The sequence below is a fragment of the Scyliorhinus torazame genome, chromosome 16 (assembly GCF_047496885.1).
Source record: "Scyliorhinus torazame isolate Kashiwa2021f chromosome 16, sScyTor2.1, whole genome shotgun sequence".
NCBI lineage: Eukaryota > Metazoa > Chordata > Chondrichthyes > Carcharhiniformes > Scyliorhinidae > Scyliorhinus > Scyliorhinus torazame.
The window spans coordinates 92,958,287-92,982,232 of record NC_092722.1 but is presented as its reverse complement, the minus strand read 5'-3'; the positions used below and the strand labels follow the sequence as shown (position 1 = coordinate 92,982,232).

At 49.9% G+C, this 23,946-nt stretch overlaps 1 protein-coding gene across 2 annotated transcripts in view; it reads right to left on the bottom strand.

Annotated features, from left to right (window-relative positions):
* Positions 1-23,946, bottom strand: part of kifbp (kinesin family binding protein) — a 233,458-nt gene that overhangs the window by 151,938 nt on the left and 57,574 nt on the right. For both annotated transcript variants that reach the window (XM_072478752.1, XM_072478753.1), the window contains one exon: positions 21,424-21,517. In XM_072478752.1, coding sequence (XP_072334853.1) covers positions 21,424-21,517 — 94 coding nt within the window. The remainder of the gene's footprint in view (positions 1-21,423; positions 21,518-23,946) is intronic.

Below are 23,946 nucleotides of genomic sequence, written 5' to 3'. Positions count from 1 at the left end.
ATCAGCTGGAATTCCCTAAGCTGGAGGAACAGGAGAGGGCAGGACTGGGAGCACAGATTGAGATGGAGGAGGTAGTGAAAGGGATTGGGAGCATGCAGGCGGGGAAGGCCCCGGGACCAGACATTTTCCCGGTGGAATTTTATAGGAAGTATATGGATTTGCTGGCCCCGCTTCTGACGAGAATCTTGAATGAGGCTAGGGAAAGGGGGCAGCTGCCCCCGACTATGTCAGAGGCAACGATATCACTCCTCTTAAAGAAGGAAAAAGACCCGCTGCAATGCGGGTCCTATAGGCCCACTTCCCTTTTAAACGTGGATGCTAAGATTCTGGCCAAGGTGATGGCGGCGAGGATAGAGGACTGTGTCCCGGGGGTGGACCATGAGGACCAAACCAGGTTTGTGAGGGGGAGACAGCTGAACACGAACATACGGAGGTTGCTAGGGGTAATGATGATGCCCCCGCGAGAGGGGGAAGCGGAGATAATGGTGGCGATGGATGCCGAGAAAGCATTCGACAGAGTGGAGTAGGATCATCTGTGGGAGGTGCTGAGGAGATTTGGCTTTGGAGATGGGTATATCGGATGGGTACAGTTGCTGTATAGGGCCCCGATGGCGAGTGTGGTCACGAATGGACGGAGGTCTGATTATTTCCGGCTTCACAGAGGGACGAGGCAGGGGTATCCCCTGTCTCCGTTATTGTTTGCATTGGCGATTGAGCCCCTGGCCATAGCACTGAGGGGTTCCAGGAAGTGGAGGGGAGTGTTTAGGGGAGGAGAAGAACACCGGGTATCTTTGTATGCGGATGATTTGTTGTTGTATGTTGCGGACCCAGTGGAAGGGATGCCAGAGATAATGCGGATACTTGGGGAGTTTGGGGATTTTTCGGGGTACAAATTGAACATGGGGAAAAGTGAGTTGTTTGTGGTGCATCCGGGGGAGCAGAGCAGGGAAATAGGGGATTTACCGCTGAGGAAGGTAACAAGAGACTTCCGGTACTTAGGGATTCAGATAGCCAAGAATTGGGGAACTTTACACCGGCTTAATTTAACACGATTGGTGGAACAGATGGAGGAGGATTTCAAGAGATGGGACATGGTGTCCCTGTCACTAGCAGGTAGGGTGCAGGCGGTTAAAATGGTGGTTCTCCCGAGATTCCTCTTTGTGTTTCAGTGCCTCCCGGTGATGGTCACGAAGGCTTTTTTTAAGAGAATTGAGAAAAGTATTGTGAGTTTTGTGTGGGCCGGGAAGACCCCGAGAGTGAGGAGGGGGTTCTTGCAGCGTAGTAGAGATAGGGGGGGGTAGCACTACCGAGCCCAAACGATTATTACTGGGCCGCCAATATCTCAATGGTGTGTAAGTGGATGGGAGAAGGGGAGGGAGCGGCGTGGAAGAGATTGGAGAGGGCGTCCTGCAAGGGGACCAGCCTACAAGCAATGGTGATGGCACCGTTGCCGTTCTCACCGAAGAAATACACCACAAGCCCAGTGGTGGTGGCAACACTAAAAATTTGGAGGCAGTGGAGACGGCATAGGGGAAGGACGGGAGCCTCGGTGCGGTCCCCGATAAGAAATAACCATGGGTTTGTTCCGGGGAGAATGGATGGGGGATTTGGAGTATGGCAAAGAGCTGGGGTAGTACAACTGAGAGATCTGTTCCTGGATGGGACGTTTGCAAGTATGGGAGCGCTGACAGAAAAGTATGGGTTGCCCCAAGGGAATGCGTTTAGGTATATGCAACTGAGGGCGTTTGCGAGGCAACAGGTGAGGGAATTCCCGCAGCTTCCGACGCAGGAGGTGCAAGATAGAGTGATCTCAGAGACACGGGTGGGGGATGGTAGGGTGTCGGATATATATAGGGAAATGAGGGACGAGGGGGAGATCATGATAGATGAGCTGAAAGGGAAATGGGAGGAAGAGTTGGGGGAAGAGATCGAAGAGGGGCTATGGGCTGATGCCCTACGTAGGGTAAACTCGTCGTCCTCGTGTGCCAGGCTAAACTTGATACAATTTAAGGTTTTACACAGGGCGCATATGACTGGAACACGGCTCAGTAAATTTTTCGGGGTAGAGGATAGGTGTGGGAGATGCTCGAGAAGCCCAGCGAATCACACCCACATGTTCTGGTTATGTCCGGCACTACAGGGGTTCTGGGTGGGGGTGGCGAAGGTGCTTTCGAAGGTGGGGGGGTCTGGGTTGAGCCAAGCTGGGGGTTGGCTATATTCGGGGTCGCAGAAGAGCCGGGAGTACAGGAGGCGAGAGAGGCTGATGTTTTGGCCTTTGCGTCCCTAGTAGCCCGGTGCAGGATATTGCTGATGTGGAAGGAAGCCAAACCCCCGGGCGTGGAGACCTGGATAAACGACATGTCAGGGTTTATAAAGTTAGAACGGATCAAGTTCGTATTAAGGGGTTCGGCTCAAGGGTTCACCAGGCGGTGGCAACCGTTCGTCAACTGCCTCACAGAACGATAGAGGGAATGGAAAAGAAAGAAGGCAACAGCAGCAACCCAGGGGGGGGGGGGGGGGGGGGGGGAGAGGCGGGGGGGGGAAGAGACCCGGGCGGGCTCACAGGGATGTCATTGTATATGTAGAGGCATTTGTTTTAGGTAATGTATATTGGACTGTTGGATTGTATCTTTGGAAAGTAACTATTTTTGATAAGGCAGTTGCCATTTAGTTTTTGTTTATATATTATTTATTTATTTAAAACTGGCCACTGTTATTTATATTGTTTTATTGTTGTTGAAAAGAAAAACTGTGTACTGTTATGTTTGGCCAAAAAATCTTGAATAAAATATATTTTTAAAAAATATATCTACCATCTACCTCTGACCTATATCTATTACCCCTCAGTTTAAAGCTATGTCCCCTCGTGCCAGCCATTTCCATCCGCGGGAGAAGGCTCTCACTGTCCACCCTATCCAACCCCCTGATCATTTTGTGTGCCTCGATTAAGTCTCCTCTTAACCTTCTTCTCTCCAACGAAAACAACCTCAAGTCCATCAGCCTTTCCTCATAAGATTTTCCCTCCATACCAGGCAACATCCTGGTAAATCTCCTCTGCACCCTCTCCAAAGCCTCCACGTCCTTCCGATAATGTGGTGACCAGAACTGTACGCAATACTCCAAATGCGGCCGTACCAGAGTTTTGTACAGCTGCAAAATGACCTCATGACTACGGAACTCAATCCCTCTACCAATAAAGGCCAACACTCCATAGGCCTTCTTCACAACCCTATCAACCTGGGTGGCAACTTTCAGGGATCTATGTACATGGACACCTAGATCCCTCTGCTCATCCACACTTCCAAGAACTTTACCATTAGCCAAATATTCCGCATTCCTGTTATTCCTTCCAAAGTGAATCACCTCACACTTCTCTACATTTTACTCCATTTGCCACCTCTCAGCCCAGCTCTGCAGCTTATCGATGTCCCTCTGTAACCTGCTACTTCCTTCCACACGGTCAACAACACCACCGACTTTAGTGTCGTCTGCAAATTTACTCACCCACCCTTCTGCGCCCTCCTCTAGGTCATTTATAAAAATGACAAACAGCAACGGCCCCAGAACAGATCCTTGTGGTACGCCACTTGTTACTGAACTCCATTCTGAACATTTCCCATCAACCACCACCCTCTGTCTTCTTTCAGCTAGCCAATTTCTGATCCACATCTCTAAATCACCCTCAATCCCCAGCCTCCGTATTTTCTGCAATAGCCTACCGTGGGGAACCTTATCAAACGCTTTGCTGAAATCCATATACACCACATCAACTGCTCTACCCTCGTCTACCTGTTCAGTCGCCTTCTCAAAGAACTCGATAAGGTTTGTGAGGCATGACCTACCCTTCACAAAGCCATGCTGACTATCCCTGATCATATTATTCCTATCTAGATGATTATAAATCTTGTCTCTTATAATCCCCTCCAAGACTTTATCCACTACAGACGTGAGGCTCACCGGTCTATAGTTGCTGGGGTTGTCTCTACTCCCCTTTTTGAACAAAGGGACCACATTTGCTATCCTCCAGTCCTCTGGCACTATTCCTGTAGCCAATGATGACGTAAAAATCAAAGCCAAAGGCCCGGCAATCTCTTCCCTGGCCTTCCAGAGAATCCTAGGATAAATCCCATCAGGCCCCGGGGACTTATCTATTTTCAGCCTGTCCAGAATTGCCAACACCTCTTCCCTACGTACCTCAATGCCATCTATTCTAATAGCCTGGGTCTCAGCATTCTCCTCCACAACATTATCTTTTTCCTGAGTGAATACTGATGAAAAATATTCATTTAGTATCTCGCCTATCTCTTCAGACTCCACACACAACTTCCCATCCCTGTCCTTGACTGGCCCTACTCTTACCCTAGTCATTCGCTTATTCCTGACTTACCGATAGAAAGCTTTTGGATTTTCCTTGATCCTACCTGCCAAATACTTCTCATGTCCCCTCCTTGCTCGTCTTAGCTCTCTCTTTAGATCCTTCTTCGCTACCTTGTAACTATCCATCGCCCCAACTGAAACTTCACACCTCATCTTCACATAGGCCTCCTTCTTCTTCTTAACAAGAGATTCCACTTCTTTGGTAAACCATGGTTCCCACGCTCTACGCCTTCCTCCCTGCCTGACCTGTACGTACTTATCAAGAACACGCAGTAGCTGTTCCTTGAACAAGCTCCACTTATCCAGTGTGCGCAACACTTGCAGCCTACTTCTCCAACCTACCCCCCCCAAGTCACGTCTAATGGCATCATAATTGCCCTTCCCCCAGCTATAACTCTTGCCCTGCGGTGTATCCCTTTCCATCACTAACGTAAACGTCACCGAATTGTGGTCACTGTCCCCAAAGTGCTCTCCTACCTCCAAATCTAACACCTGGCCTGGTTCATTACACAAAACCAAATCCAACGTGGCCTCGCCTCTTGTTGGCCTGTCAACATATTGTGTCAGGAAACCCTCCTGCACACATTGTACAAAAAACGACCCATCTAATGTACTCGCACTATATCTTTTCCAGTCAATATTTGGAAAGTTAAAGTCTCCCATAATAACTACCCTGTTACTTTCGCTCTTATCCAGGATCATCCTCGCCATCCTTTCCTCTACATCCCTCAAACTATTTGGAGGCCTATAGAAAACTCCCAACAGGGTGACCTCTCCTTTCCTGTTTCTAACCTCAGCCCATACTACCTCGGAAGATGAGTCCCCATCTAGCATCCTCTCCGCCACCGTAATACTGCTCTTGACTAGCAGCGCCACACCTCCCCCTCTTTTGCCTCCTTTTCTGAGCTTACTAAAGCACCTAAACCCCGAAACCTGCAACATCCATTCCTGTCCCTGCTCTGTCCATGTCTCCGAAATGGCCACAACATCGAAGTCCCAGTTACCAACCCATGGTGCCAGTTCCCCTACCTTATTTCGTATACTCCTGGCATTGAAGTAGACACACCTGAACACTGGGCCCCTCCTGTCATACCAAAAACTTGTGGAAATCATTTAAATGGTTTACAAACAGTTTGTTTTCATCAAGGGTGGAATCCAAGCATCAATGTCATGTATAACTTAAGTTATTGTTAGGTCTTGATCCCTTTTTAGGATAGCGTGAACTTGTGTGCTACTATGTTGCACTAAGCAGTTGTTTGGAAGATAATTTATTGGCGTGTTCCTTTGGCAAGAATATTGTAAAACAAGGAAACATGAGGGTTATCTACATATTCTGTTGAGTAGACAGTGGATTTAATTTCAAGTTGTGGATGCTCTTTTTTGTAGTGATATGATCTTGATGGATTTGGGTAATTTTATTCTCCATTTCATACCTTGCATTGTGAAATAAGGTTGGCAGTTGTCTTTCAATGGCTGCGGTGACCAAAATCACCTGTAATCATGGCAATACAGTGATTGCCTTGCCTTCTAATATGCATTATCACAGATTGGGCAGCACTGTAGCCTTGTGGATAGCACAATTGCTTCACAGCTCCAGGGTCCCAGGTTCAATTCCGGCTTGGGTCTGTGCGGAGTCTGCACATCCTCCCCGTGTGTGCGTGGGTTTCCTCCGGGTGCTCCGGTTTCCTCCCACAGTCCAAAGATGTGCAGGTTAGGTGGGTTGGCCATGATAAATTGCCCTTAGTGTCCAAAATTGCCCTTAGTGTTGGGTGGGGTTACTGGGTTATGGGGATAGAGTGTTGACCTTGGGTAGGGTGCTCTTTCCAAGAGCCGGTGCAGACTCGATGGGCCGAATGGCCTCCTTCTGCACTGTAAATTCTATGCTGAAAATCCAGTACGAATGAACTGCTGCCCCGCTCGGAGATCCCTAATCAAGAATGGGTGAACTGCAGCCTGACTGAGTGATGCACGATCAATTACTGCAAAGACGAGGTTAAAGCATAACTGAAGGCATTAATAGACTAGAACAACAGCAACTCAGGTACAGCATGAGGGCTGCTGGGACGGCACCGACTCTTATACCCCGCCAATCTGGGCGGCACAACATACCATACAGCCATTGGTAAACCCCCAGATTTGACCAATGGAACTTAAGCCTCTCGGGTGCTGCAATACCTGACAATACCACACTGAGATTGGTTGCAGTACCCGATCCTGGATGGATGAACTGCTGCCACTCTGAAATTGGGTACAGCTCCCTAATCGAGGATGGATAAACTGCTGACTCACTGAGATTGGGTGCAGCTCCCTGAATCCAGGATGGGTGAACTGCTGCCTCGCTCAGAGATTGGGTACAGTTCCCTACTCCAGAATCGGTGAACTGCTGCCTCCCTCCGAGATTGGGTACAGCTCCATAATCCAGGATGGGTGAACTGTTGCCTCGCTCTGAGATTGGGTACAGCACCCTAATCCAGGATGGGTGAACTGCTGCCTCGCTCTAAGATTGGGTGCAACTCCCTAGTCCAGGATGGGTGAAATGCTGCCTCGCTCTCAGATTGAGTACAGCTTCCTACTCCAAGATAGATGAACTGCTGCCTCCCTCCGTGATTGGGTGAACTGCAGCCTCGTTCTGGGATCGGGTGCAGTTCCCTACTCCAGGATAGATGAACTACTGCCTCGCTCTGAGATTGGGTACAGCTCCCTACACCAGGATGGATGAACTGCTGCCTGGCTCCGAGATTGGGAACAGCTCCCTAATCCAGGATGAGTGAACTGCTGCCTCGCTCTGAGATTGGGTACAACTCCCTAATCCAGGATGAGTGAACTGCTGCCTCGTTCTGAGATTGGGTACAGCTCCCTACTCCAGGGTAAATGAAATGCTGCCTCACTCTGAGATTGGGTACAGCTTCCTACTCCAGGATGGGTGAAGTGCTTCCTCGCTCTGAGATTAAGTCCAGCTCCCTAATCCTGGGTGAGTGAACTGCTGCCTCGCTCCGAGATTGGGTACAGTTCCCTAAACCATTATGGGTGAACTGCTGACTCGTTCTGAAATTGGGCACAGCTCCAAGTCCAGGATGGGTGAACTGCTACCGCTTTGAGATTGGGTACAGATCCTTACTCCGAGAATATGAACTGTTATCTTGCTCTAAAAGTAAGTACTGCACTAAAATCCCGGACGTATGAACTGCTGCATCGCTCTGAGATTCGGTACAGCTCCCTAATCAAGAATGGATGAACTGCTGCCTGACTGAGATTGGGTGCAGTTCCTGAATCCTGGATGGGTGAACTGCAGCCACTCTGAGATTGTGTACAGCTCCCAACTCCAGGGTGGATGAACTGCTGCCTCACTCGGGGATTGGGTATAGCTCCTACACCAGGATGGGTGAACTGCTGCCTCGGTGTGAGTTTGGTCCAGTTCCATAATCCAGGATGGGTGAACTGCTGCCTAGCTCTGAGATTGGGTACAGCTCCCTACTCTAGGACGGGTGAACTGCTGGATCACTGAGATTGGGTACAGTTCCCTACTCCAGAATCGGTGAACAGCTGCCTCGCTCTGAGATTGGGTGCAGCTCCCTACTCCAGGGTGGGTTAACTGCTGCCTCGTTCTGAGATTGGGTGCAGCTCCCAAACCCAGAATTAGTGAACTGCTCCCTCACTGAGATTGGGTACAGTTCCCGAATCCAGGATGGGTGAATTGCTGCCTCACTGAGATTTGGAATAGTTTCCTACTCCAGAGTAGATGAACTGCTGCCTCGCTCTGAGATTGGGTACAGCTCCCTCCCACAGAATGGGTGACCGGCTGACTCCCTGAGATTGGGGACAGCTCACCAATCCAGGATGAATGAACTACTGCATCGCTCTGAGATTGGGTATAGCTCCCTTAATCCAGGATGGGTGAACTGCTTGCTCACTCTGAGATTGGGTACAGCTCCCTGCTCCAGGATGAGTGAACTGCTGCCTCACTCTGAGATTGGGTACAGCTCCCTCCTCCAGGATGGGTGAACTGCTGCCTCGCTCTGAGATTGGGTACAGCTTCCGAATCCAGGATGGGTGAACTGCTGACTCGCTCTGACATTGGATACAGCTCCCTAATCCAGGATTGGGTACAGCTCTCTAACTCCAGATTGGGTGAACAGCTGCCTCGCTCTGAGATTGGGTACAGCTTCCGAATCCAGGATGGGTGAACTGCTGACTCGCTCTGACATTGGATACAGCTCCCTAATCCAGGATTGGTGAACTGCTGCCTCGCTCTGAGATTGGGTACAGTTCCCTACTCCAGGATGGGTGAACTGCTGCCTCGATCTGAGATTGGGTACAGTTCTCTACTCCAGATTGGATGAACACTGCCTCGCTCTGAGATTGGGTACAGCTTCCGAATCCAGGATGGGTGAACTGCTGACTCGCTCTGACATTAGATACAGCTCCCTAATCCAGGATTGGTGAACTGCTGCCTCGCTCTGAGATTGGGTACAGTTCCCTACTCCAGGATGGGTAAACTGCTGCCTGGTTCTGAGATTGGGTACAGTTCCCTACTCCAGGATCGGTGAACTGCTGCCTCGATCCGAGATTGGGTACAGCTCCCTAATCCAGGTTGAGTGAACTGCTGCCTCGCTCTGAGATTGGATACAGCTCCCTACTCCAGGATGGGTGAACTGCTGCCTCGCTCTGAGATTGGGTACAGCTCCCTACTCCAGATTGGGTGAACTGCTGCCTCGCTCTGAGATTGGGTACAGCTCCTAATCCTGGGTGAGTGAACTGCTGCATCACTGAGATTGGGTATACCTCCCTAATCCTGGGTGGATGAACTGTTGCTGCTCTGAGATTGGGTATAGCTCCCTTATCCAGGATGAGTAAACTGCTGCCTCGCTCTGAGATTGGGTACAGCTCCCAACTCCAGGGTGGAGGAACTGCTGCCTCGGTCTGAGTTTGGGTCCATATCATAATCCAGGATGGGTGAACTGCTGCCTCGCTCTGAGATTGGGTACGGCTCCCTACTCTAGGACCGGTGACCTGCTGGCTCACTGAGATCGGGTACAGTTCCCTAACCAAGATGGGTGAACTGCTGCCTCGCTCGGAGATTGGGTGCAGCTCCCTACTCCAGGGTGGGTTAACTGCTGCCTCGTTCTGAGACAGGGTACAGCTCCCCAGACCAGGATCGATGAACTGCTGCCTCGCTCTGAGATTGGTTGAGCTCCCTAATCCAGGGTGGGTGACCTGCCGCCTCGCTTTGAGATTGGTTACAGCTCCCCAATCCAGGATGGGTGAACTGCTGCCTCACTGAGATTGGGTATAGTTCCCTTCGCCCGGGTAGATGAACTGCTGCCTCGCTCTGAGATTGGGTACAGCTCCCTATTCCTGGGTGAGTGAACTGCTGGCTCGCTCTGAGAATGGGTACAGTTCCCTAAACCATTATGGATGAACTGCTGACTCGCTCTGAAATTGGGCACAGCTCCCAAGTCCAGGATGGGTGAACTGCTACCGCTTTGAGATTGGGTACAGATCCTTACTCCGAGAAGATGAACGGTTATCTTGCTCAAAAGGTAAGTACTGCACCAAAATCCCAGACGTATGAACTGCTGCATCACTCTGAGATTCGGTACAGCTCCCTAATCAAGAATGGGTGAACTGCAGCCTGACTGAGATTGGGTGCAGTTCCCGAATCCTGGATGTGTGAACTGCTGCCACTCTGAGATTGGGTACAGCTCCCAACTCCAGGGTGGATGAACTGCTGCCTCATTCGGAGATTGGGTACAGCTCCTTACTCCACGATGGGCGAACTGCTGCCACTCAGAGATTGGGTACAGCTCCTACACCAGGATGGGTGAACTGCTGCCTGGGTGTGAGTTTGGGTCCAGTTCCATAATCCAGGATGGGTGAACTGCAGCCTAGCTCTGAGAATGGGTACAGCTCCCTACTCCAGAATCGGTGAACAGCTGCCTCGCTTTGAGATTGGGTGCAGGTCCCTACTCCAGGGTGGGTGAACTGCAGCTTCGCTCTGAGATTGGGTACACCTTCCGACTCCAGGATGGGTGAACAGCTACCTCACTCTGAGATTGGGTACAGCTTCCTACTCCAGGATAGGTGAACTACTGCCTCGATCTGAGATTGGGTACAGTTCCCTACTCCAGAATCGGTGAACTGCTGCCTCGCTCCGAGACTGGGTACAGCTCCATAATCCAGGATGGGTAAACTGCTGCCTCGCTCTGAGATTGGGTACAGCCTCCTACTCCAGAATCGGTGAACTGCTGCCTCCCTCTGAGAATGGGTTCAGCTTCCTACTCCAGAATCGGTGAACTGCTGCCTCACTCTGAGAAAGGGTGCAGCTCCCTAATCCAGGATGGGTGAACTGCTGCCTTTCTCTGAGATTCGGTAGAGCTCCCTAATCCAGGATGCATGAACTGCTGCCTTGCTCTGAGATTGGGTACAGTTCCCGAATCCAGGATGGGTGAACTGCTGCCTCGCTCAGAGATTGGTTACAGCTCCCCATCCAGGATGGGTGAATTGCTGCCTCACTGAGTTTGGGTATAGTTCCCTACTCCAGGGTAGATGAACTGCTGCATCGCTCTGAGATTGGGTACAGCTCCCTGCTCCGGGGGGAATGAAATGCTGCCTCGCTCTGAGATTGGGTACTGCTCACTAATCCAGGATGGGTGAACTGCTGCCTCGCTTTGAGATTGGTTACAGCTCCCCAATCCAGAATGGGTGAGCTGCTGCCTCACTGAGATTGGGTATAGTTCCTTTCGCCAGGGTAGATGAACTGCTGCCTCGCTCTGAGATTGGGTACAGCTCCCTGCTCCAGGGTAAATGAAATGCTGCCTCACTCTGAGATTGGGTACAGCTTCCTACTCCAGGATGGGTGACATGCTGCCTCACTCTGAAATTAGGTACAGCTCCCTATTCCTGGGTGAGTGAACTGCTGCCTCGCTCCGAGATTGGGTACAACTCCCTACTCCAGGATCGGTGACCTGCTGCCTCGTTCCGAAATTGGGTACAGCTCCATAATCCAGGATGGGTGGACTGCTACCTCGCTCTGAGAATGTGTACAGCTCCCTAATCCAGGATGGGTGAACTGCTGCCTCGCTCTGAGATTGGGTACAGCTCCCTACTCTAGGATGGGTGAATTGCTGCATCACTGAGATTGGGTACAGTTCCCTACTCCAGGATGGGTGAACTGCTGCATCATTGAGATTGGGTATACCTCCCTAATCCTGGGTGGATGAACTGCTGCTGCTCTGAGATTGTGTATAGCTCCCTAATCCAGGATGAGTGAACTGCTGCCTCGCTTTGAGATTGGGTACAGCTCCCTACTCTAGGACCGGTGACCTTCTGGATCACTGAGATCGGGTACAGTTCCCTAACCAAGATGGGTGAACTGCTGCCTTGCTCTGAGATTGGTTGAGCTCCCCAATCCAGGATGGGTGAACTGCTGCCTCACTGAGATTGGGTATAGTTCCCTTCGCCACGGGATGAACTGCTGTCTCGCTCTGAGATTGGGTACAGCTTCCTACTCCAGAATCGGTGAACTGCTGCCTCGCTCTGAGATTGGGTACAGCTCCATAATCCAGGATAGGTGAACTGCTGCCTTGTTCTGAGAATGGGTACAGCTCCCTAATCCAGGATGGGTGAACTGCTTCCTCGCTCTGAGATGGGTACAGCTTCCTACTCCAGAATCGGTGAACTGCAGCCTCGCTCCGAGATTGGGTACAGCTCCATAATCCAGGATGGGTGAACTGCTGCCTCGCTCTGAGAATGGGTGCAGCTCCCTAATCCAGGATGGGTGAACTGCTGCCTTTCTCTGAGATTCGGTAGAGCTCCCTAATCCAGGATGCATGACCTGCTGCCTTGCTCTGAGATTGGGTACAGTTCCCGCATCCAGGATGGGTGAACTGCTGCCTTGCTCAGAGATTGGTTACAGCTCCCCATCCAGGATGGGTGAATTGCTGCCTCACTGAGATTGGGTATAGTTCCCTACTCCAGGGTAGATGAACTGCTGCCTCGCTCTGAGATTGGGTACAGCTCCCTGCTCCAGGGTAAATGAAATGCTGCCTCACTCTGAGATTGGGTACAGCTTCCTACTCCAGGATGGGTGAAGTGCTGCCTCGCTCTGAGATTAAGTCCAGCTCCCTAATCCTGGGTGAGTGAACTGCTGCCTCGCTCCGAGATTGGGTACAGTTCCCTAAACCATTATGGGTGAACTGCTGACTCGTTCTGAAATTGGGCACAGCTCCAAGTCCAGGATGGGTGAACTGCTACCGCTTTGAGATTGGGTACAGATCCTTACTCCGAGAATATGAACTGTTATCTTGCTCTAAAAGTAAGTACTGCACTAAAATCCCGGACGTATGAACTGCTGCATCGCTCTGAGATTCGGTACAGCTCCCTAATCAAGAATGGATGAACTGCAGCCTGACTGAGATTGGGTGCAGTGCCCGAATCCTGGATGGGTGAACTGCAGCCACTCTGAGATTGTGTACAGCTCCCAACTCCAGGGTGGATGAACTGCTGCCTCACTCGGGGATTGGGTATAGCTCCTACACCAGGATGGGTGAACTGCTGCCTCGGTGTGAGTTTGGTCCAGTTCCATAATCCAGGATGCGTGAACTGCTGCCTAGCTCTGAGATTGGGTACAGCTCCCTACTCTAGGACGGGTGAACTGCTTGATCACTGAGATTGGGTACAGTTCCCTACTCCAGAATCGGTGAACAGCTGCCTCGCTCTGAGATTGGGTGCAGCTCCCTACTCCAGGGTGGGTTAACTGCTGCCTCGTTCTGAGATTGGGTGCAGCTCCCAAACCCAGAATTAGTGAACTGCTCCCTCACTGAGATTGGGTACAGTTCCCGAATCCAGGATGGGTGAATTGCTGCCTCACTGAGATTTGGAATAGTTTCCTACTCCAGAGTAGATGAACTGCTGCCTCGCTCTGAGATTGGGTACAGCTCCCTCCCACAGAATGGGTGACCGGCTGACTCCCTGAGATTGGGTACAGCTTCCGAATCCAGGATGGGTGAACTGCTGACTCGCTCTGACATTGGATACAGCTCCCTAATCCAGGATTGGGTACAGCTCTCTAACTCCAGATTGGGTGAACAGCTGCCTCGCTCTGAGATTGGGTACAGCTTCCGAATCCAGGATGGGTGAACTGCTGCCTCGCTCTGAGATTGGGTACAGTTCCCTACTCCAGGATGGGTGAACTGCTGCCTCGATCTGAGATTGGGTACAGTTCTCTACTCCAGATTGGGTGAACACTGCCTCGCTCTGAGATTGGGGACAGCTTCCGAATCCAGGATGGGTGAACTGCTGACTCGCTCTGACATTAGATACAGCTCCCTAATCCAGGATTGGTGAACTGCTGCCTCGCTCTGAGATTGGGTACAGTTCCCTACTCCAGGATGGGTAAACTGCTGCCTCGTTCTGAGATTGGGTACAGTTCCCTACTCCAGGATCGGTGAACTGCTGCCTTGCTCCGAGATTGGGTACAGCTCCCTAATCCAGGTTGAGTGAACTGCTGCCTCGCTCTGAGATTGGATACAGCTCCCTACTCCAGGATGGGTGAACTGCTGCCTCGCTCTGAGATTGGGTACAGCTCCCTACTCCAGATTGGGTGAACAGCTGCCTCGCTCTGAGATTGGGTACAGCTTCCGAATCCAGGATGGGTGAACTGCTGACTCGGTCTGACATTGGGTACAGCTCCCTAATCCATGATGGGTGAACTGCTGCCTCGCTCTGAGATTGGGTCCAGTTCCCTACTCCAGGATCGGTGAACTGCTGCCTCGCTCCGAGATTGGGTACAGCTCCCTAATCCAGGATGAGTGAATTGCTGCCTCGCTGAGATGGGTACAGCTTCCTAATCCTTTTTTTTTAAACCCTAAATAACCTCCACTATCCTGAGTAAGTCTTACAACACCAGGTTAAAGTCCAACAGGTTTGTTTCGATGTCACTAGCTTTCGGAGCGTTGCTCCTTCCTCAGGTGAATGAAGAGGTATGTTCCAGAAACATATATATACAGACAAATTGAAAGATGCCAAACAATGCTTGGAATGCGACCAGGACCTGGGATTCATGTTGCATTACATTCATCCCCCACCATCTGGCCTACGAAATCCTATCAACTGTCCTGGCTTGATACAATTCACACCTCTTTAACCTGGGGTTACCCCATCTCTGGATCTGTAAAGATATAATCACCTGCTAATGGTCGCATTCCAAGCATTGTTTGGCATCTTTGAATTTGTCTATATATATGTTTCTGGAACATACCTCTTCATTCACCTGAGGAAGTTGCAGCGCTCCGAAAGCTAGTGACATCGAAATAAACCAGTTGGACTTTTCCCTGGTGTTGTAAGACTTCGTACTGTGCTCACCATCGTCCAACGCTGGCATCTCCATATCCTGACTAAGACCGTGAACACTCCCGCCCAGAATCTGCCCAAGTTTTCACAACCCCACAACATGTGCGCATGATTCGCTGGCCCTCACCCACACCTCTCACACTCATCTGCTACCCCCTATTAGAACCCACTCATTCTCGCCCGAGTCACATGCACCCTGTGCACCACCTTAAACTGTGTCAGGCTCATCCTTGCACAAGGGGAGGTCCCGTTTACCCTTCACAGTGCCTCACTCTATACTCCCCAATTGATCTCCATTCCCAACTCCGCTTCCCATTTCTCCTTGATCTTCACCACCCGCTCGCCTCCCTGCTCCCCCAGACACATATATCCCCAATTCTTCCCTCCCCTTCCACTTCCGGAAGCAGCAGTCGCTCCAGCAGGGTGTATCCCGGCAATCTAAGGAACCCCTTCCCGACATTTTGTGCAAAGTCACTAACATGTAGATACCTGAACTCACTACCAATCGGCAGCTCTATCCTCTCCCTTATCTCCTCCAGACTGGCGAATCCTTCCTACAAATACAAATCCCTCACCTTAACCAGCCCCACATCCCTCCACCTCCTGTATACACTATCCTCAAACCCATGAGAGTCGCACAGCGGCGTTACCACCGACATCCCTTCCACCCTAAAATGCCTCTTCAGCTGATTCCATATCTTCGCCGTGGACTGCACCACTGGGCTCCCTGAATACCTACTCGGAGCCATTGGCAATGCTGCCGTCGCCATAGCCCTCAAACTAGACTCCTTACAAGACTCCTCCTCCATCCTAACCCACTCTACCCCTTCTCCCTCCCACCACCGCCGCACCTTGTCCACATCGTCGCCTGATAATAATGAAGCAAGTTTGGCAACCCTCCCTGTTGCCTCTGTATCAGGGTCCTCCCCACCCTCGCCACCTTCCCCGCCCATAAAAAGTAGAGATGATTGTGTCGTCTTTCCGAAAAAAGGCCTTTCGTATAAAGTTCGGGAGAGCCTGAAAGATAAATAAGAACCTCGGCAGAATATTCATTTTCACCACTTGGACCCTCCCCGCCAACGTTAAGTGCAGTGTATCCCACCTCTTAAGATCCTCCCTGGCCTCCTCCACCAGCTTCGTGAAGTTCCACTTATGGAGCCCCGTCCATTTCCTCGCTACCTGAATCCCCCAGCACCTAAACCTATCCCTCGCTACCGTAAGTGGCATCCCCCCTAAATTAGCCCGCTGTGCCAGCTCATTCACCGGGAATACCTTTCTTTTCCCTACATTCAGCTTGTATGCCGAGAACCCTCCAAACCTCCCCAACAGGCCCATAATCCTTCCCATACTCTCCAACGGATCCGAAACATACAGCAAGAGGTCATCGGCATAGAGCGACACCTGATGCTTCCTCTGTCCCCTCATTATCCCCTGGCACTCTGCCGACCCCGAGAGCCATCGCCAATGGCTCTATGGCCAGCGCAAACAGCAGCGGTGACAGCGGGCACCCCTGCCTCGTACCCCTGTGTAAGTCAAAGCTTCGTGAGCTCATATCATTCGTCCTCACCCTCAATCTTGGCGCCACATACAGCAACCGCACCCATGCCACAAATCTCGGCCCAAACCCAAATCTTCCGAAAACTTCAAACAAATACCGCCACTCCAGCCGATCAAATGCTTTCTCCGCGTCAATGGACACCACCACCTCCGGTACCAGAGCTCTCGACGGATTCATCACCACATTCAACAGCCGTCTAATATTACTCGCGAGCTGCCTGTCCTTCACGAAGGCTGTTTGATCTTCTGCAATCACCCCCGGGACACAATCCTCCATTCTCCCCGTCAACAACTTAGCCAATACTTTCACGCCCGTGTTCAATAGGGATATGGGTCTATACAACCCACATTCCATCGTATCCCCCCTTTTCCAGCTCCCTAATCCTGGGTGAGTGAACTGCTGGCTCACTCTGAGATTGGGTGCAGCTCCCTACTCCAGGATGGGCGAACTGCTGCCTCGCTCTGAGATTGGGTACAACTCCCTACTCCAGGATGGGTGAACTGCTGCCGCGCTCTGAGATTGGTACAGCTTCCTACTCCAGAATGGGTGAACTGCTGCCTCGCCCTGAGATTGGGTACAGCTTCCAAATCCAGGATGGGCGAACTGCTGCCTCGCTCTTAGATTGGGTGCAGTTCCCTACTCCAAGGTGGGTGAACTGCTGCCTCACTCTGAGATTGGGTACAGTTCCTTACTCCAGGATCGGTGAACTGCTGCCTCGCTCCGAGATTGGGTAATGCTCCCTAATCCAGGATGAGTGAACTGCTGCCGCATTCTGACATTGGTACAGCTTCCTACTCCAGGATGGGTGAACTGCTGCCTCCCTCTGAGATTGGGTACAACTCCCTACTCCAGGATGGGTGAACTGCTGCCTCGCTCTGAGATTGGGTACAGTTCCCTTCTTCAGGATGGATGAACTGCTTCCTCACTCCGAGATAGGGTACAACTCCCTACTCCAGGATAGATGAACTGTTGCCTCGCTTTGAGATTGGGTACAGCTTCCTACTCCAGGATTAAACTAATGTGGCAGGGGGATGGGAACCGATGTAGGAAGTCAGTGGGGACAGAAACAAAAGGCAGGAAGGGAGAGTGTGTAAAGCATGACCAGAGAAAGCAGGGCAGAGAGCAAGGAAAGTCTACATTAAACTGCATTTATTTCAATGCAAGGGGCCTGACGGGCAAAGCGGATGAACTCAGGGCATGGACGGGCACATGGGACTGGGATATTATAGCTATGACTGAAACATGGCTGAGGGAGGGGCAGGACTGGCAGCTCAATGTTCCGGGGTACAGATGCTATAGAAAGGATAGAACAGGAGGTAAGAGAGGAGGGGGAGTGGCGTTTTTGATTAGGGAGAACATCACGGCAGTACTTAGAGGGGATATATCCGAGGGTTCGCCCACTGAGTCTATATGGGTGGAACTGAAAAATAAGAAGGGAGAGATCACCTTGGTAGGACTGTACTACAGGCCCCCAAATAGTCAGCGGAAAATTGAGGAGCAAATATGTAAGGAGATTACAGATAGCTGCAAGAATAATAGGGTGGTAGTAGTAGGGGACTTTAACTTTCCCAACATTGACTGGGACAGCCATAGCATTAGGGGCTTGGATGGAGGGAAATTTGTGGAGTGTATTCAGGAGGAATTTCTCATTCAGTATGTGGATGGACCGACTAGAGAGGGGGCAAAACTTGACCTCGTCTTGGAAAATAAGGAAGGGCAAGTGACAGAAGTGCTAGTGAGGGATCACTTTGGGACAAGTGACCATAACTCCATTAGTTTTAAGATAGCTATGGAGAATGATAAGTCTGGCCCAAGAGTTAAAATTCTTAATTGGGGCAAGGCCAATTTTGATGGTATCAGACAGGAACTTGCAGAGGTAGATTGGGGGAGACTGTTGGCAGGCAAAGGGACGGCTGGTAAATGGGAGGCTTTTAAAAATGTGTTAACCATGGTGCAGGGTAAGCACATTCCCTTTAGAGTGAAGGGCAAGGCTAGTAGAAGTAGGGAACCCTGGATGACTCGAGATATTGAGACTCTGGTCAAAAAGAAGAAGGAGGCATATGACGTACATAAGCAACTGGGATCAAGTGGATCCTTTGAAGAGTATAGAGATTGTCGAAATAGAGTTAAGAGGGAAATCAGGAAGGCAAAAAGCGGACATGAAATTGCTTTGGCAAATAATGCAAGGGAGAATCCAAAGAGATTCTACAGATACATAAAGGGGAAAAGAGTAACTAGGGACAGAGTAGGGCCTCTTAAGGATCAACAAGGACATCTATGTGCAGAGCCACAAGAGTTGGGTGAGATCCTGAATGAATACTTCTCATCGGTATTCACGGTGGAGAAAGGCATGGATGTTAGGAAACTAAGGGAAATAAATAGTGATGTCTTGAGAAGTGTGCATATTACAGAGGAGGAGGTGCTGGAAGTCTTAAAGCGCATCAAGGTAGATAAATCCCCGGGACCTGATGAAATGTATCCCAGGATGTTGTGGGAGGCTAGGGAGGAAATTGCGGGTCCCCTAACAGAGATATTTGAATCATCGGCAGCCACAGGTGAGGTGCCTGAAGATTGGAGAGTGGCGAATGTTGTGCCCTTGTTTAAGAAGGGCAGCAGGGAAAAGCCTGGGAACTACAGACCGGTGAGCCTAACGTCTGTAGTAGGTAAGTTGCTAGAAGGTATTCTGAGAGACAGGATCTACAAGCATTTAGAGAGGTAAGGACTGATTCGGGGCAGTCAGCATGGCTTTGTGCGTGGAAAATCATGTCTCACAAATTTGATTGAGTTTTTTGAGGGGGTGACCAAGAAGGTAGATGAGGGCAGTGCAGTAGACGTTGTCTACATGGACTTTAGCAAAGCCTTTGACAAGGTACCGCATGGTAGGTTGTTGCAGAAGGTTAAAGCTCACGGGATCCAGGGTGAGGTTGCCAATTGGATTCAAAATTGGCTGCACGACAGAAGGCAGAGGGTGGTTGTAGAGGGTTGTTTTTCAAATTGGAGGCCTGTGACCAGTGGTGTGCCTCAGGGATCGGTGCTGGGTTCACTGTTATTTGTGATTTATATTAATGATTTGGATGAGAATTTAGGAGGCATGGTTAGTAAGTTTGCAGATGACACCAAGATTGGTGGCACAGTGGATAGTGAAGAAGGTTATCTAGGATTGCAACGGGACCTTGATCAATTAGGCCAGTGGGCCGACGAATGGCAGATGGAGTTTAATTTAGATAAATGTGAGGTGATGCATTTTGGCAGATCGAATCAGGCCAGGACCTACTCAGTTAATGGTATGGCGTTGGGGAGAGTTATAGAACAAAGAGATCTAGGAGTACAGGTTCATAGCTCCTTGAAGGTGGAGTCGCAGGTGGACAGGGTGGTGAAGAAGGCATTCGGCATGCTTGGTTTCATTGGTCAGAACACTGAATACAGGAGTTGGGACGTCTTGTTGAAGTTGTACAAGACATTGGTACGGCCACACTTGGAATACTGTGTGCAGTTCTGGTCGCCCTATTATAGAAAGGATATTATTAAACTAGAAAGAGTGCAGAAAAGATTTACTAGGATGTTGCCGGGATTTGATGGTTTGAGTTATAAGGAGAGGCTGGATAGACTGGGACTTTTTTCCCTGGAGCGTAGGAGGCTTAGGGGTGATCTTATAGAGGTCTATAAAATAATGAGGGGCATAGATAAGGTAGATAGTCAACATCTTTTCCCAAAGGTAGGGGAGTCTAAAACTAGAGGGCATAGGTTTAAGGTGAGAGGGGAGAGATTCAGAAGGGCCCAGAGGGGCAATTTCTTCACTCAGAGGGTAGTGAGTGTCTGGAATGGGCTGCCAGAGGTAGTAGTAGAGGCGGGTACAATTGTGTCTTTTAAAAAGCATTTAGATAATTACATGGGTAAGATGGGTATAGAGGGTAATGGGCCAAGTGCGGGCAACTGGGACTAGCTTAATGGTAAAAACTGGGCGGCATGGACTGGTTGGGCCGAAGGGCCTGTTTCCATGCTGTAAACTTCTATGATTCTATGAGTGAATTGCTGCCTCGCTCTGAGACTGGGTACAGCTCCCTTAATCCAGGATGGGTGAACTGCTGCCTCGCTTTGAGAATGAGTACAGCTTCCTAATCCAGGATTGGTGAACTGCTGCCTCTCTCTGAGAATGGGTACAGCTCCCGAATCCAGGATTAGTGAACTGCTGCCTGGCTCTGAGATTGGGTACAGCTTCCTACTCCAGGGCGGGTGAACTGCTGCCTCGCTTTGAGAATGAGTACAGCTTCCTAATCCAGGATGGGTGAACTGCTGCATTACTGAGATTGGGTACAGTTCCTAATCCTGGGTGAGCGAACTGCTGCCTTGCTCTGAGATTGGGTACAGTTCCCTAAACCAGTATGGGTGAACTGCTGCCTCGCTCTGAGATTGGGTACAGCTCCCTAATCCAGGATGGGTGAACTGCTGAGGAATGGAGCAAAAGAGCAAGGTTCTCGAAAGAGGATAAGTAGCTATAAGTAGTTAGGTAAAGTAGATACTAATACAGGTGATTAGAAGTTTAGGGTAGCGGACTTTTAAACATCTCTCGTTTAGGCTGGAGAAAATAGGTAGCAGTCTAATTGCCTGTAACTGGGATTTCGCAAAGCATGAAGAGGGGGAAGGGCAGCCATTAGGACCATTTCTTTGTTACAAGAGAGACTGGTGAGAGGAGCCTCAGAATTAAGGAATGCGGAGGAAAGCCTATGGGAGCTTTGTATTTGTCACCGTTCCCTTATTTGATCGTGGGTATGTGAAACCCGATGCTGAATCCATGTGTGTGAAACCAGATGCTGTGCTCCCTTTATCTCACTCGCTCTGGAAGTTTCAAGAGACATGGAGTCTCCTGCCTTTTTATCAGAGTGAGTGGAGCTTGCAAGCTATTTGAAATAAAATAAATCAATACCTTCAATCCGACTCAAGGTTTGACTGAGACCAGACTGAGGGCAGAAAGAACTCAATATCGTCACTGCTGCATCACTGAGATTGGGTACAGCTCCCTAATCCAGGATGGGTGAACTGCTGCCTCGCTCTGAGATTGGGTACATTCCCTAATCCAGGATATTTCCATACCTCAATTTTAGACACATTCTGCCAAGATACTGAATAACGTTTCTTACTGTCCTCTGCAGGAGATTCAGAGCATGGTCCTTTCACTTGGTTGAAGATCACACCGGAAGCAGAAAGGCACAAACGACCTTCCATGTAACTCTGCTGCTCAAGAGAAACACAAAGAGTCGCCCTGTTAGTACAATCTTTATAGCCCACACTCTGCAGTCCCACTGCCCACAGGATGCACTCTACACTCCAGTCTGCATAAAATGTATAGTCCATGTGCTGCGCTGTGGTCAGTCGCCATAGTCTGTGGCACACAGTCCACATTCTCGTGATGCAGTCAAGTGAATTAACCAATAATTTGTGTAAAACTTGTGGGTTTTTGTGCCCTCGATTGTTCCAACGATTTACAGGCACCAGATTTGTAAGTAAAACACAAAAGAACTCTTTGTTTATAACAAAAGAGTTGAACATGTAATGGCGATAATAGACAACGGTCTGCAAATGTAATTAACTCCGCAACCACCGCCTCATCCTCCACCACGCACACAAGGCAAACGCACAGTGGGACAGGGAAGGATCAAAATAATGGGGATTAAAAGGCTGTGAGCAATGAGTATCTTCGCTTCAGAGGTTGCGGTCTTTGTAGTCGGCAATCTTCTCGGGATGCGGAGAGTTGAAACCCACCGGTTGTATCTTTCAGTTTGTGCCTTCAATTAAGAATACATAGTCATAGAGTCATAGAATTTACAGTGCAGAAGGAGGCCATTCGGCCCATCGAGTCTGCACTGGCTCTTTGAAAGAGCACCCTACCCAAGCCCACACCCTAGAGGTTCCTCTGGGGTGTCACTTTCACTTGACTGACTTCCACCAGGTTGGCTCTCAGTCTCACTAAGACAATATTAGAATTCTCTGCCTGAGAATTTAAAAGAGAGGTTTCATTGAGTTATAAGGAGAGGCTGGATAGACTGGGACTTTTTTTCCATGGAGCGTAGGAGGCTTAAGGGTGATCTTATAAAGGTCTATAAAATAATGAGGGGCATAGATGAGGTAGATAGTCGACATCTTTTCCCAAAGTTGGGGAGTCTAAAACGAGAACCTCGAAAGATAGCCTGGGTCACATTGTGATCCAAAAAGACGAGGTGTTGGGTGTCTTAAAAAATATTAAGGTAGATAAGTCCCCAGGGCCGGATGGGATCTACCCCAGAATACTGAAGGAGGCTGGAGAGGAAATTGCTGAGGCCTTGACAGAAATCTTTGGATCCTCGCTGTCTTCAGGGGATGTCCCGGAGGACTGGAGAATAGCCAATGTTGTTCCTCTGTTTAAGAAGGGTGGCAGGGATAATCCCGGGAACTACAGGCCGGTGAGCCTTACTTCAGTGGTAGGGAAATTACTGGAGAGAATTCTTCGAGACAGGATCTACTCCCATTTGGAAGCAAATGGACGTATTAGTGAGAGGCAGCACGGTTTTGTGAAGGGGAGGTCGTGTCTCACTAACTTGATCGAGTTTTTCGAGGAGGTCACTAAGATGATTGATGCAGGTAGGGCAGTAGATGTTGTCTATATGGACTTCAGTAAGGCCTTTGACAAGGTCCCTCATGGTAGACTAGTACAAAAGGTGAAGTCACACGGGATCAGGGGTGAACTGGCAAGGTGGATACAGAACTGGCTAGGCCATAGAAGGCAGAGGGTAGCAATGGAGGGATGCTTTTCTAATTGGAGGGCTGTGACCAGTGGTGTTCCACAGGGATCAGTGCTGGGACCTTTGCTCTTTGTAGTATATATAAATGATTTGGAGGAAAATGTAACTGGTCTGATTAGTAAGTTTGCAGACGACACAAAGGTTGGTGGAATTGCGGATAGCGATGAGGACTGTCTGAGGATACAGCAGGATTTAGATTGTCTGGAGACTTGGGCGGAGAGATGGCAGATGGAGTTTAACCTGGACAAATGTGAGGTAATGCATTTTGGAAGGGCTAATGCAGGTAGGGAATATACAGTGAATGGTAGAACCCTCAAGAGTATTGAAAGTCAAAGAGATCTAGGAGTACAGGTCCACAGATCACTGAAAGGGGCTACACAGGTGGAGAAGGTAGTCAAGAAGGCATACGGCATGCTTGCCTTCATTGGCCGGGGCATTGAGTATAAGAATTGGCAAGTCATGTTGCAGCTGTATAGAACCTTAGTTAGGCCACACTTGGAGTATAGTGTTCAATTCTGGTCGCCACACTACCAGAAGGATGTGGAGGCTTTAGAGAGGGTGCAGAAGAGATTTACCAGAATGTTGCCTGGTATGGAGGGCATAAGCTATGAGGAGAGATTGAATAAACTCGGTTTGTTCTCACTGGAACGAAGGAGGTTGAGGGGCGACCTGATAGAGGTATACAAAATTATGAGGGGCATAGACAGAGTGGATAGTCAGAGGCTTTTCCCCAGGGTAGAGGGGTCAATTACTAGGGGGCATAGGTTTAAGGTGAGAGGGGCAAAGTTTAGAGTAGATGTACGAGGCAAGTTTTTTACGCAGAGGGTAGTGGGTGCCTGGAACTCACTACCGGAGGAGGTAGTGGAGGCAGGGACGATAGGGACA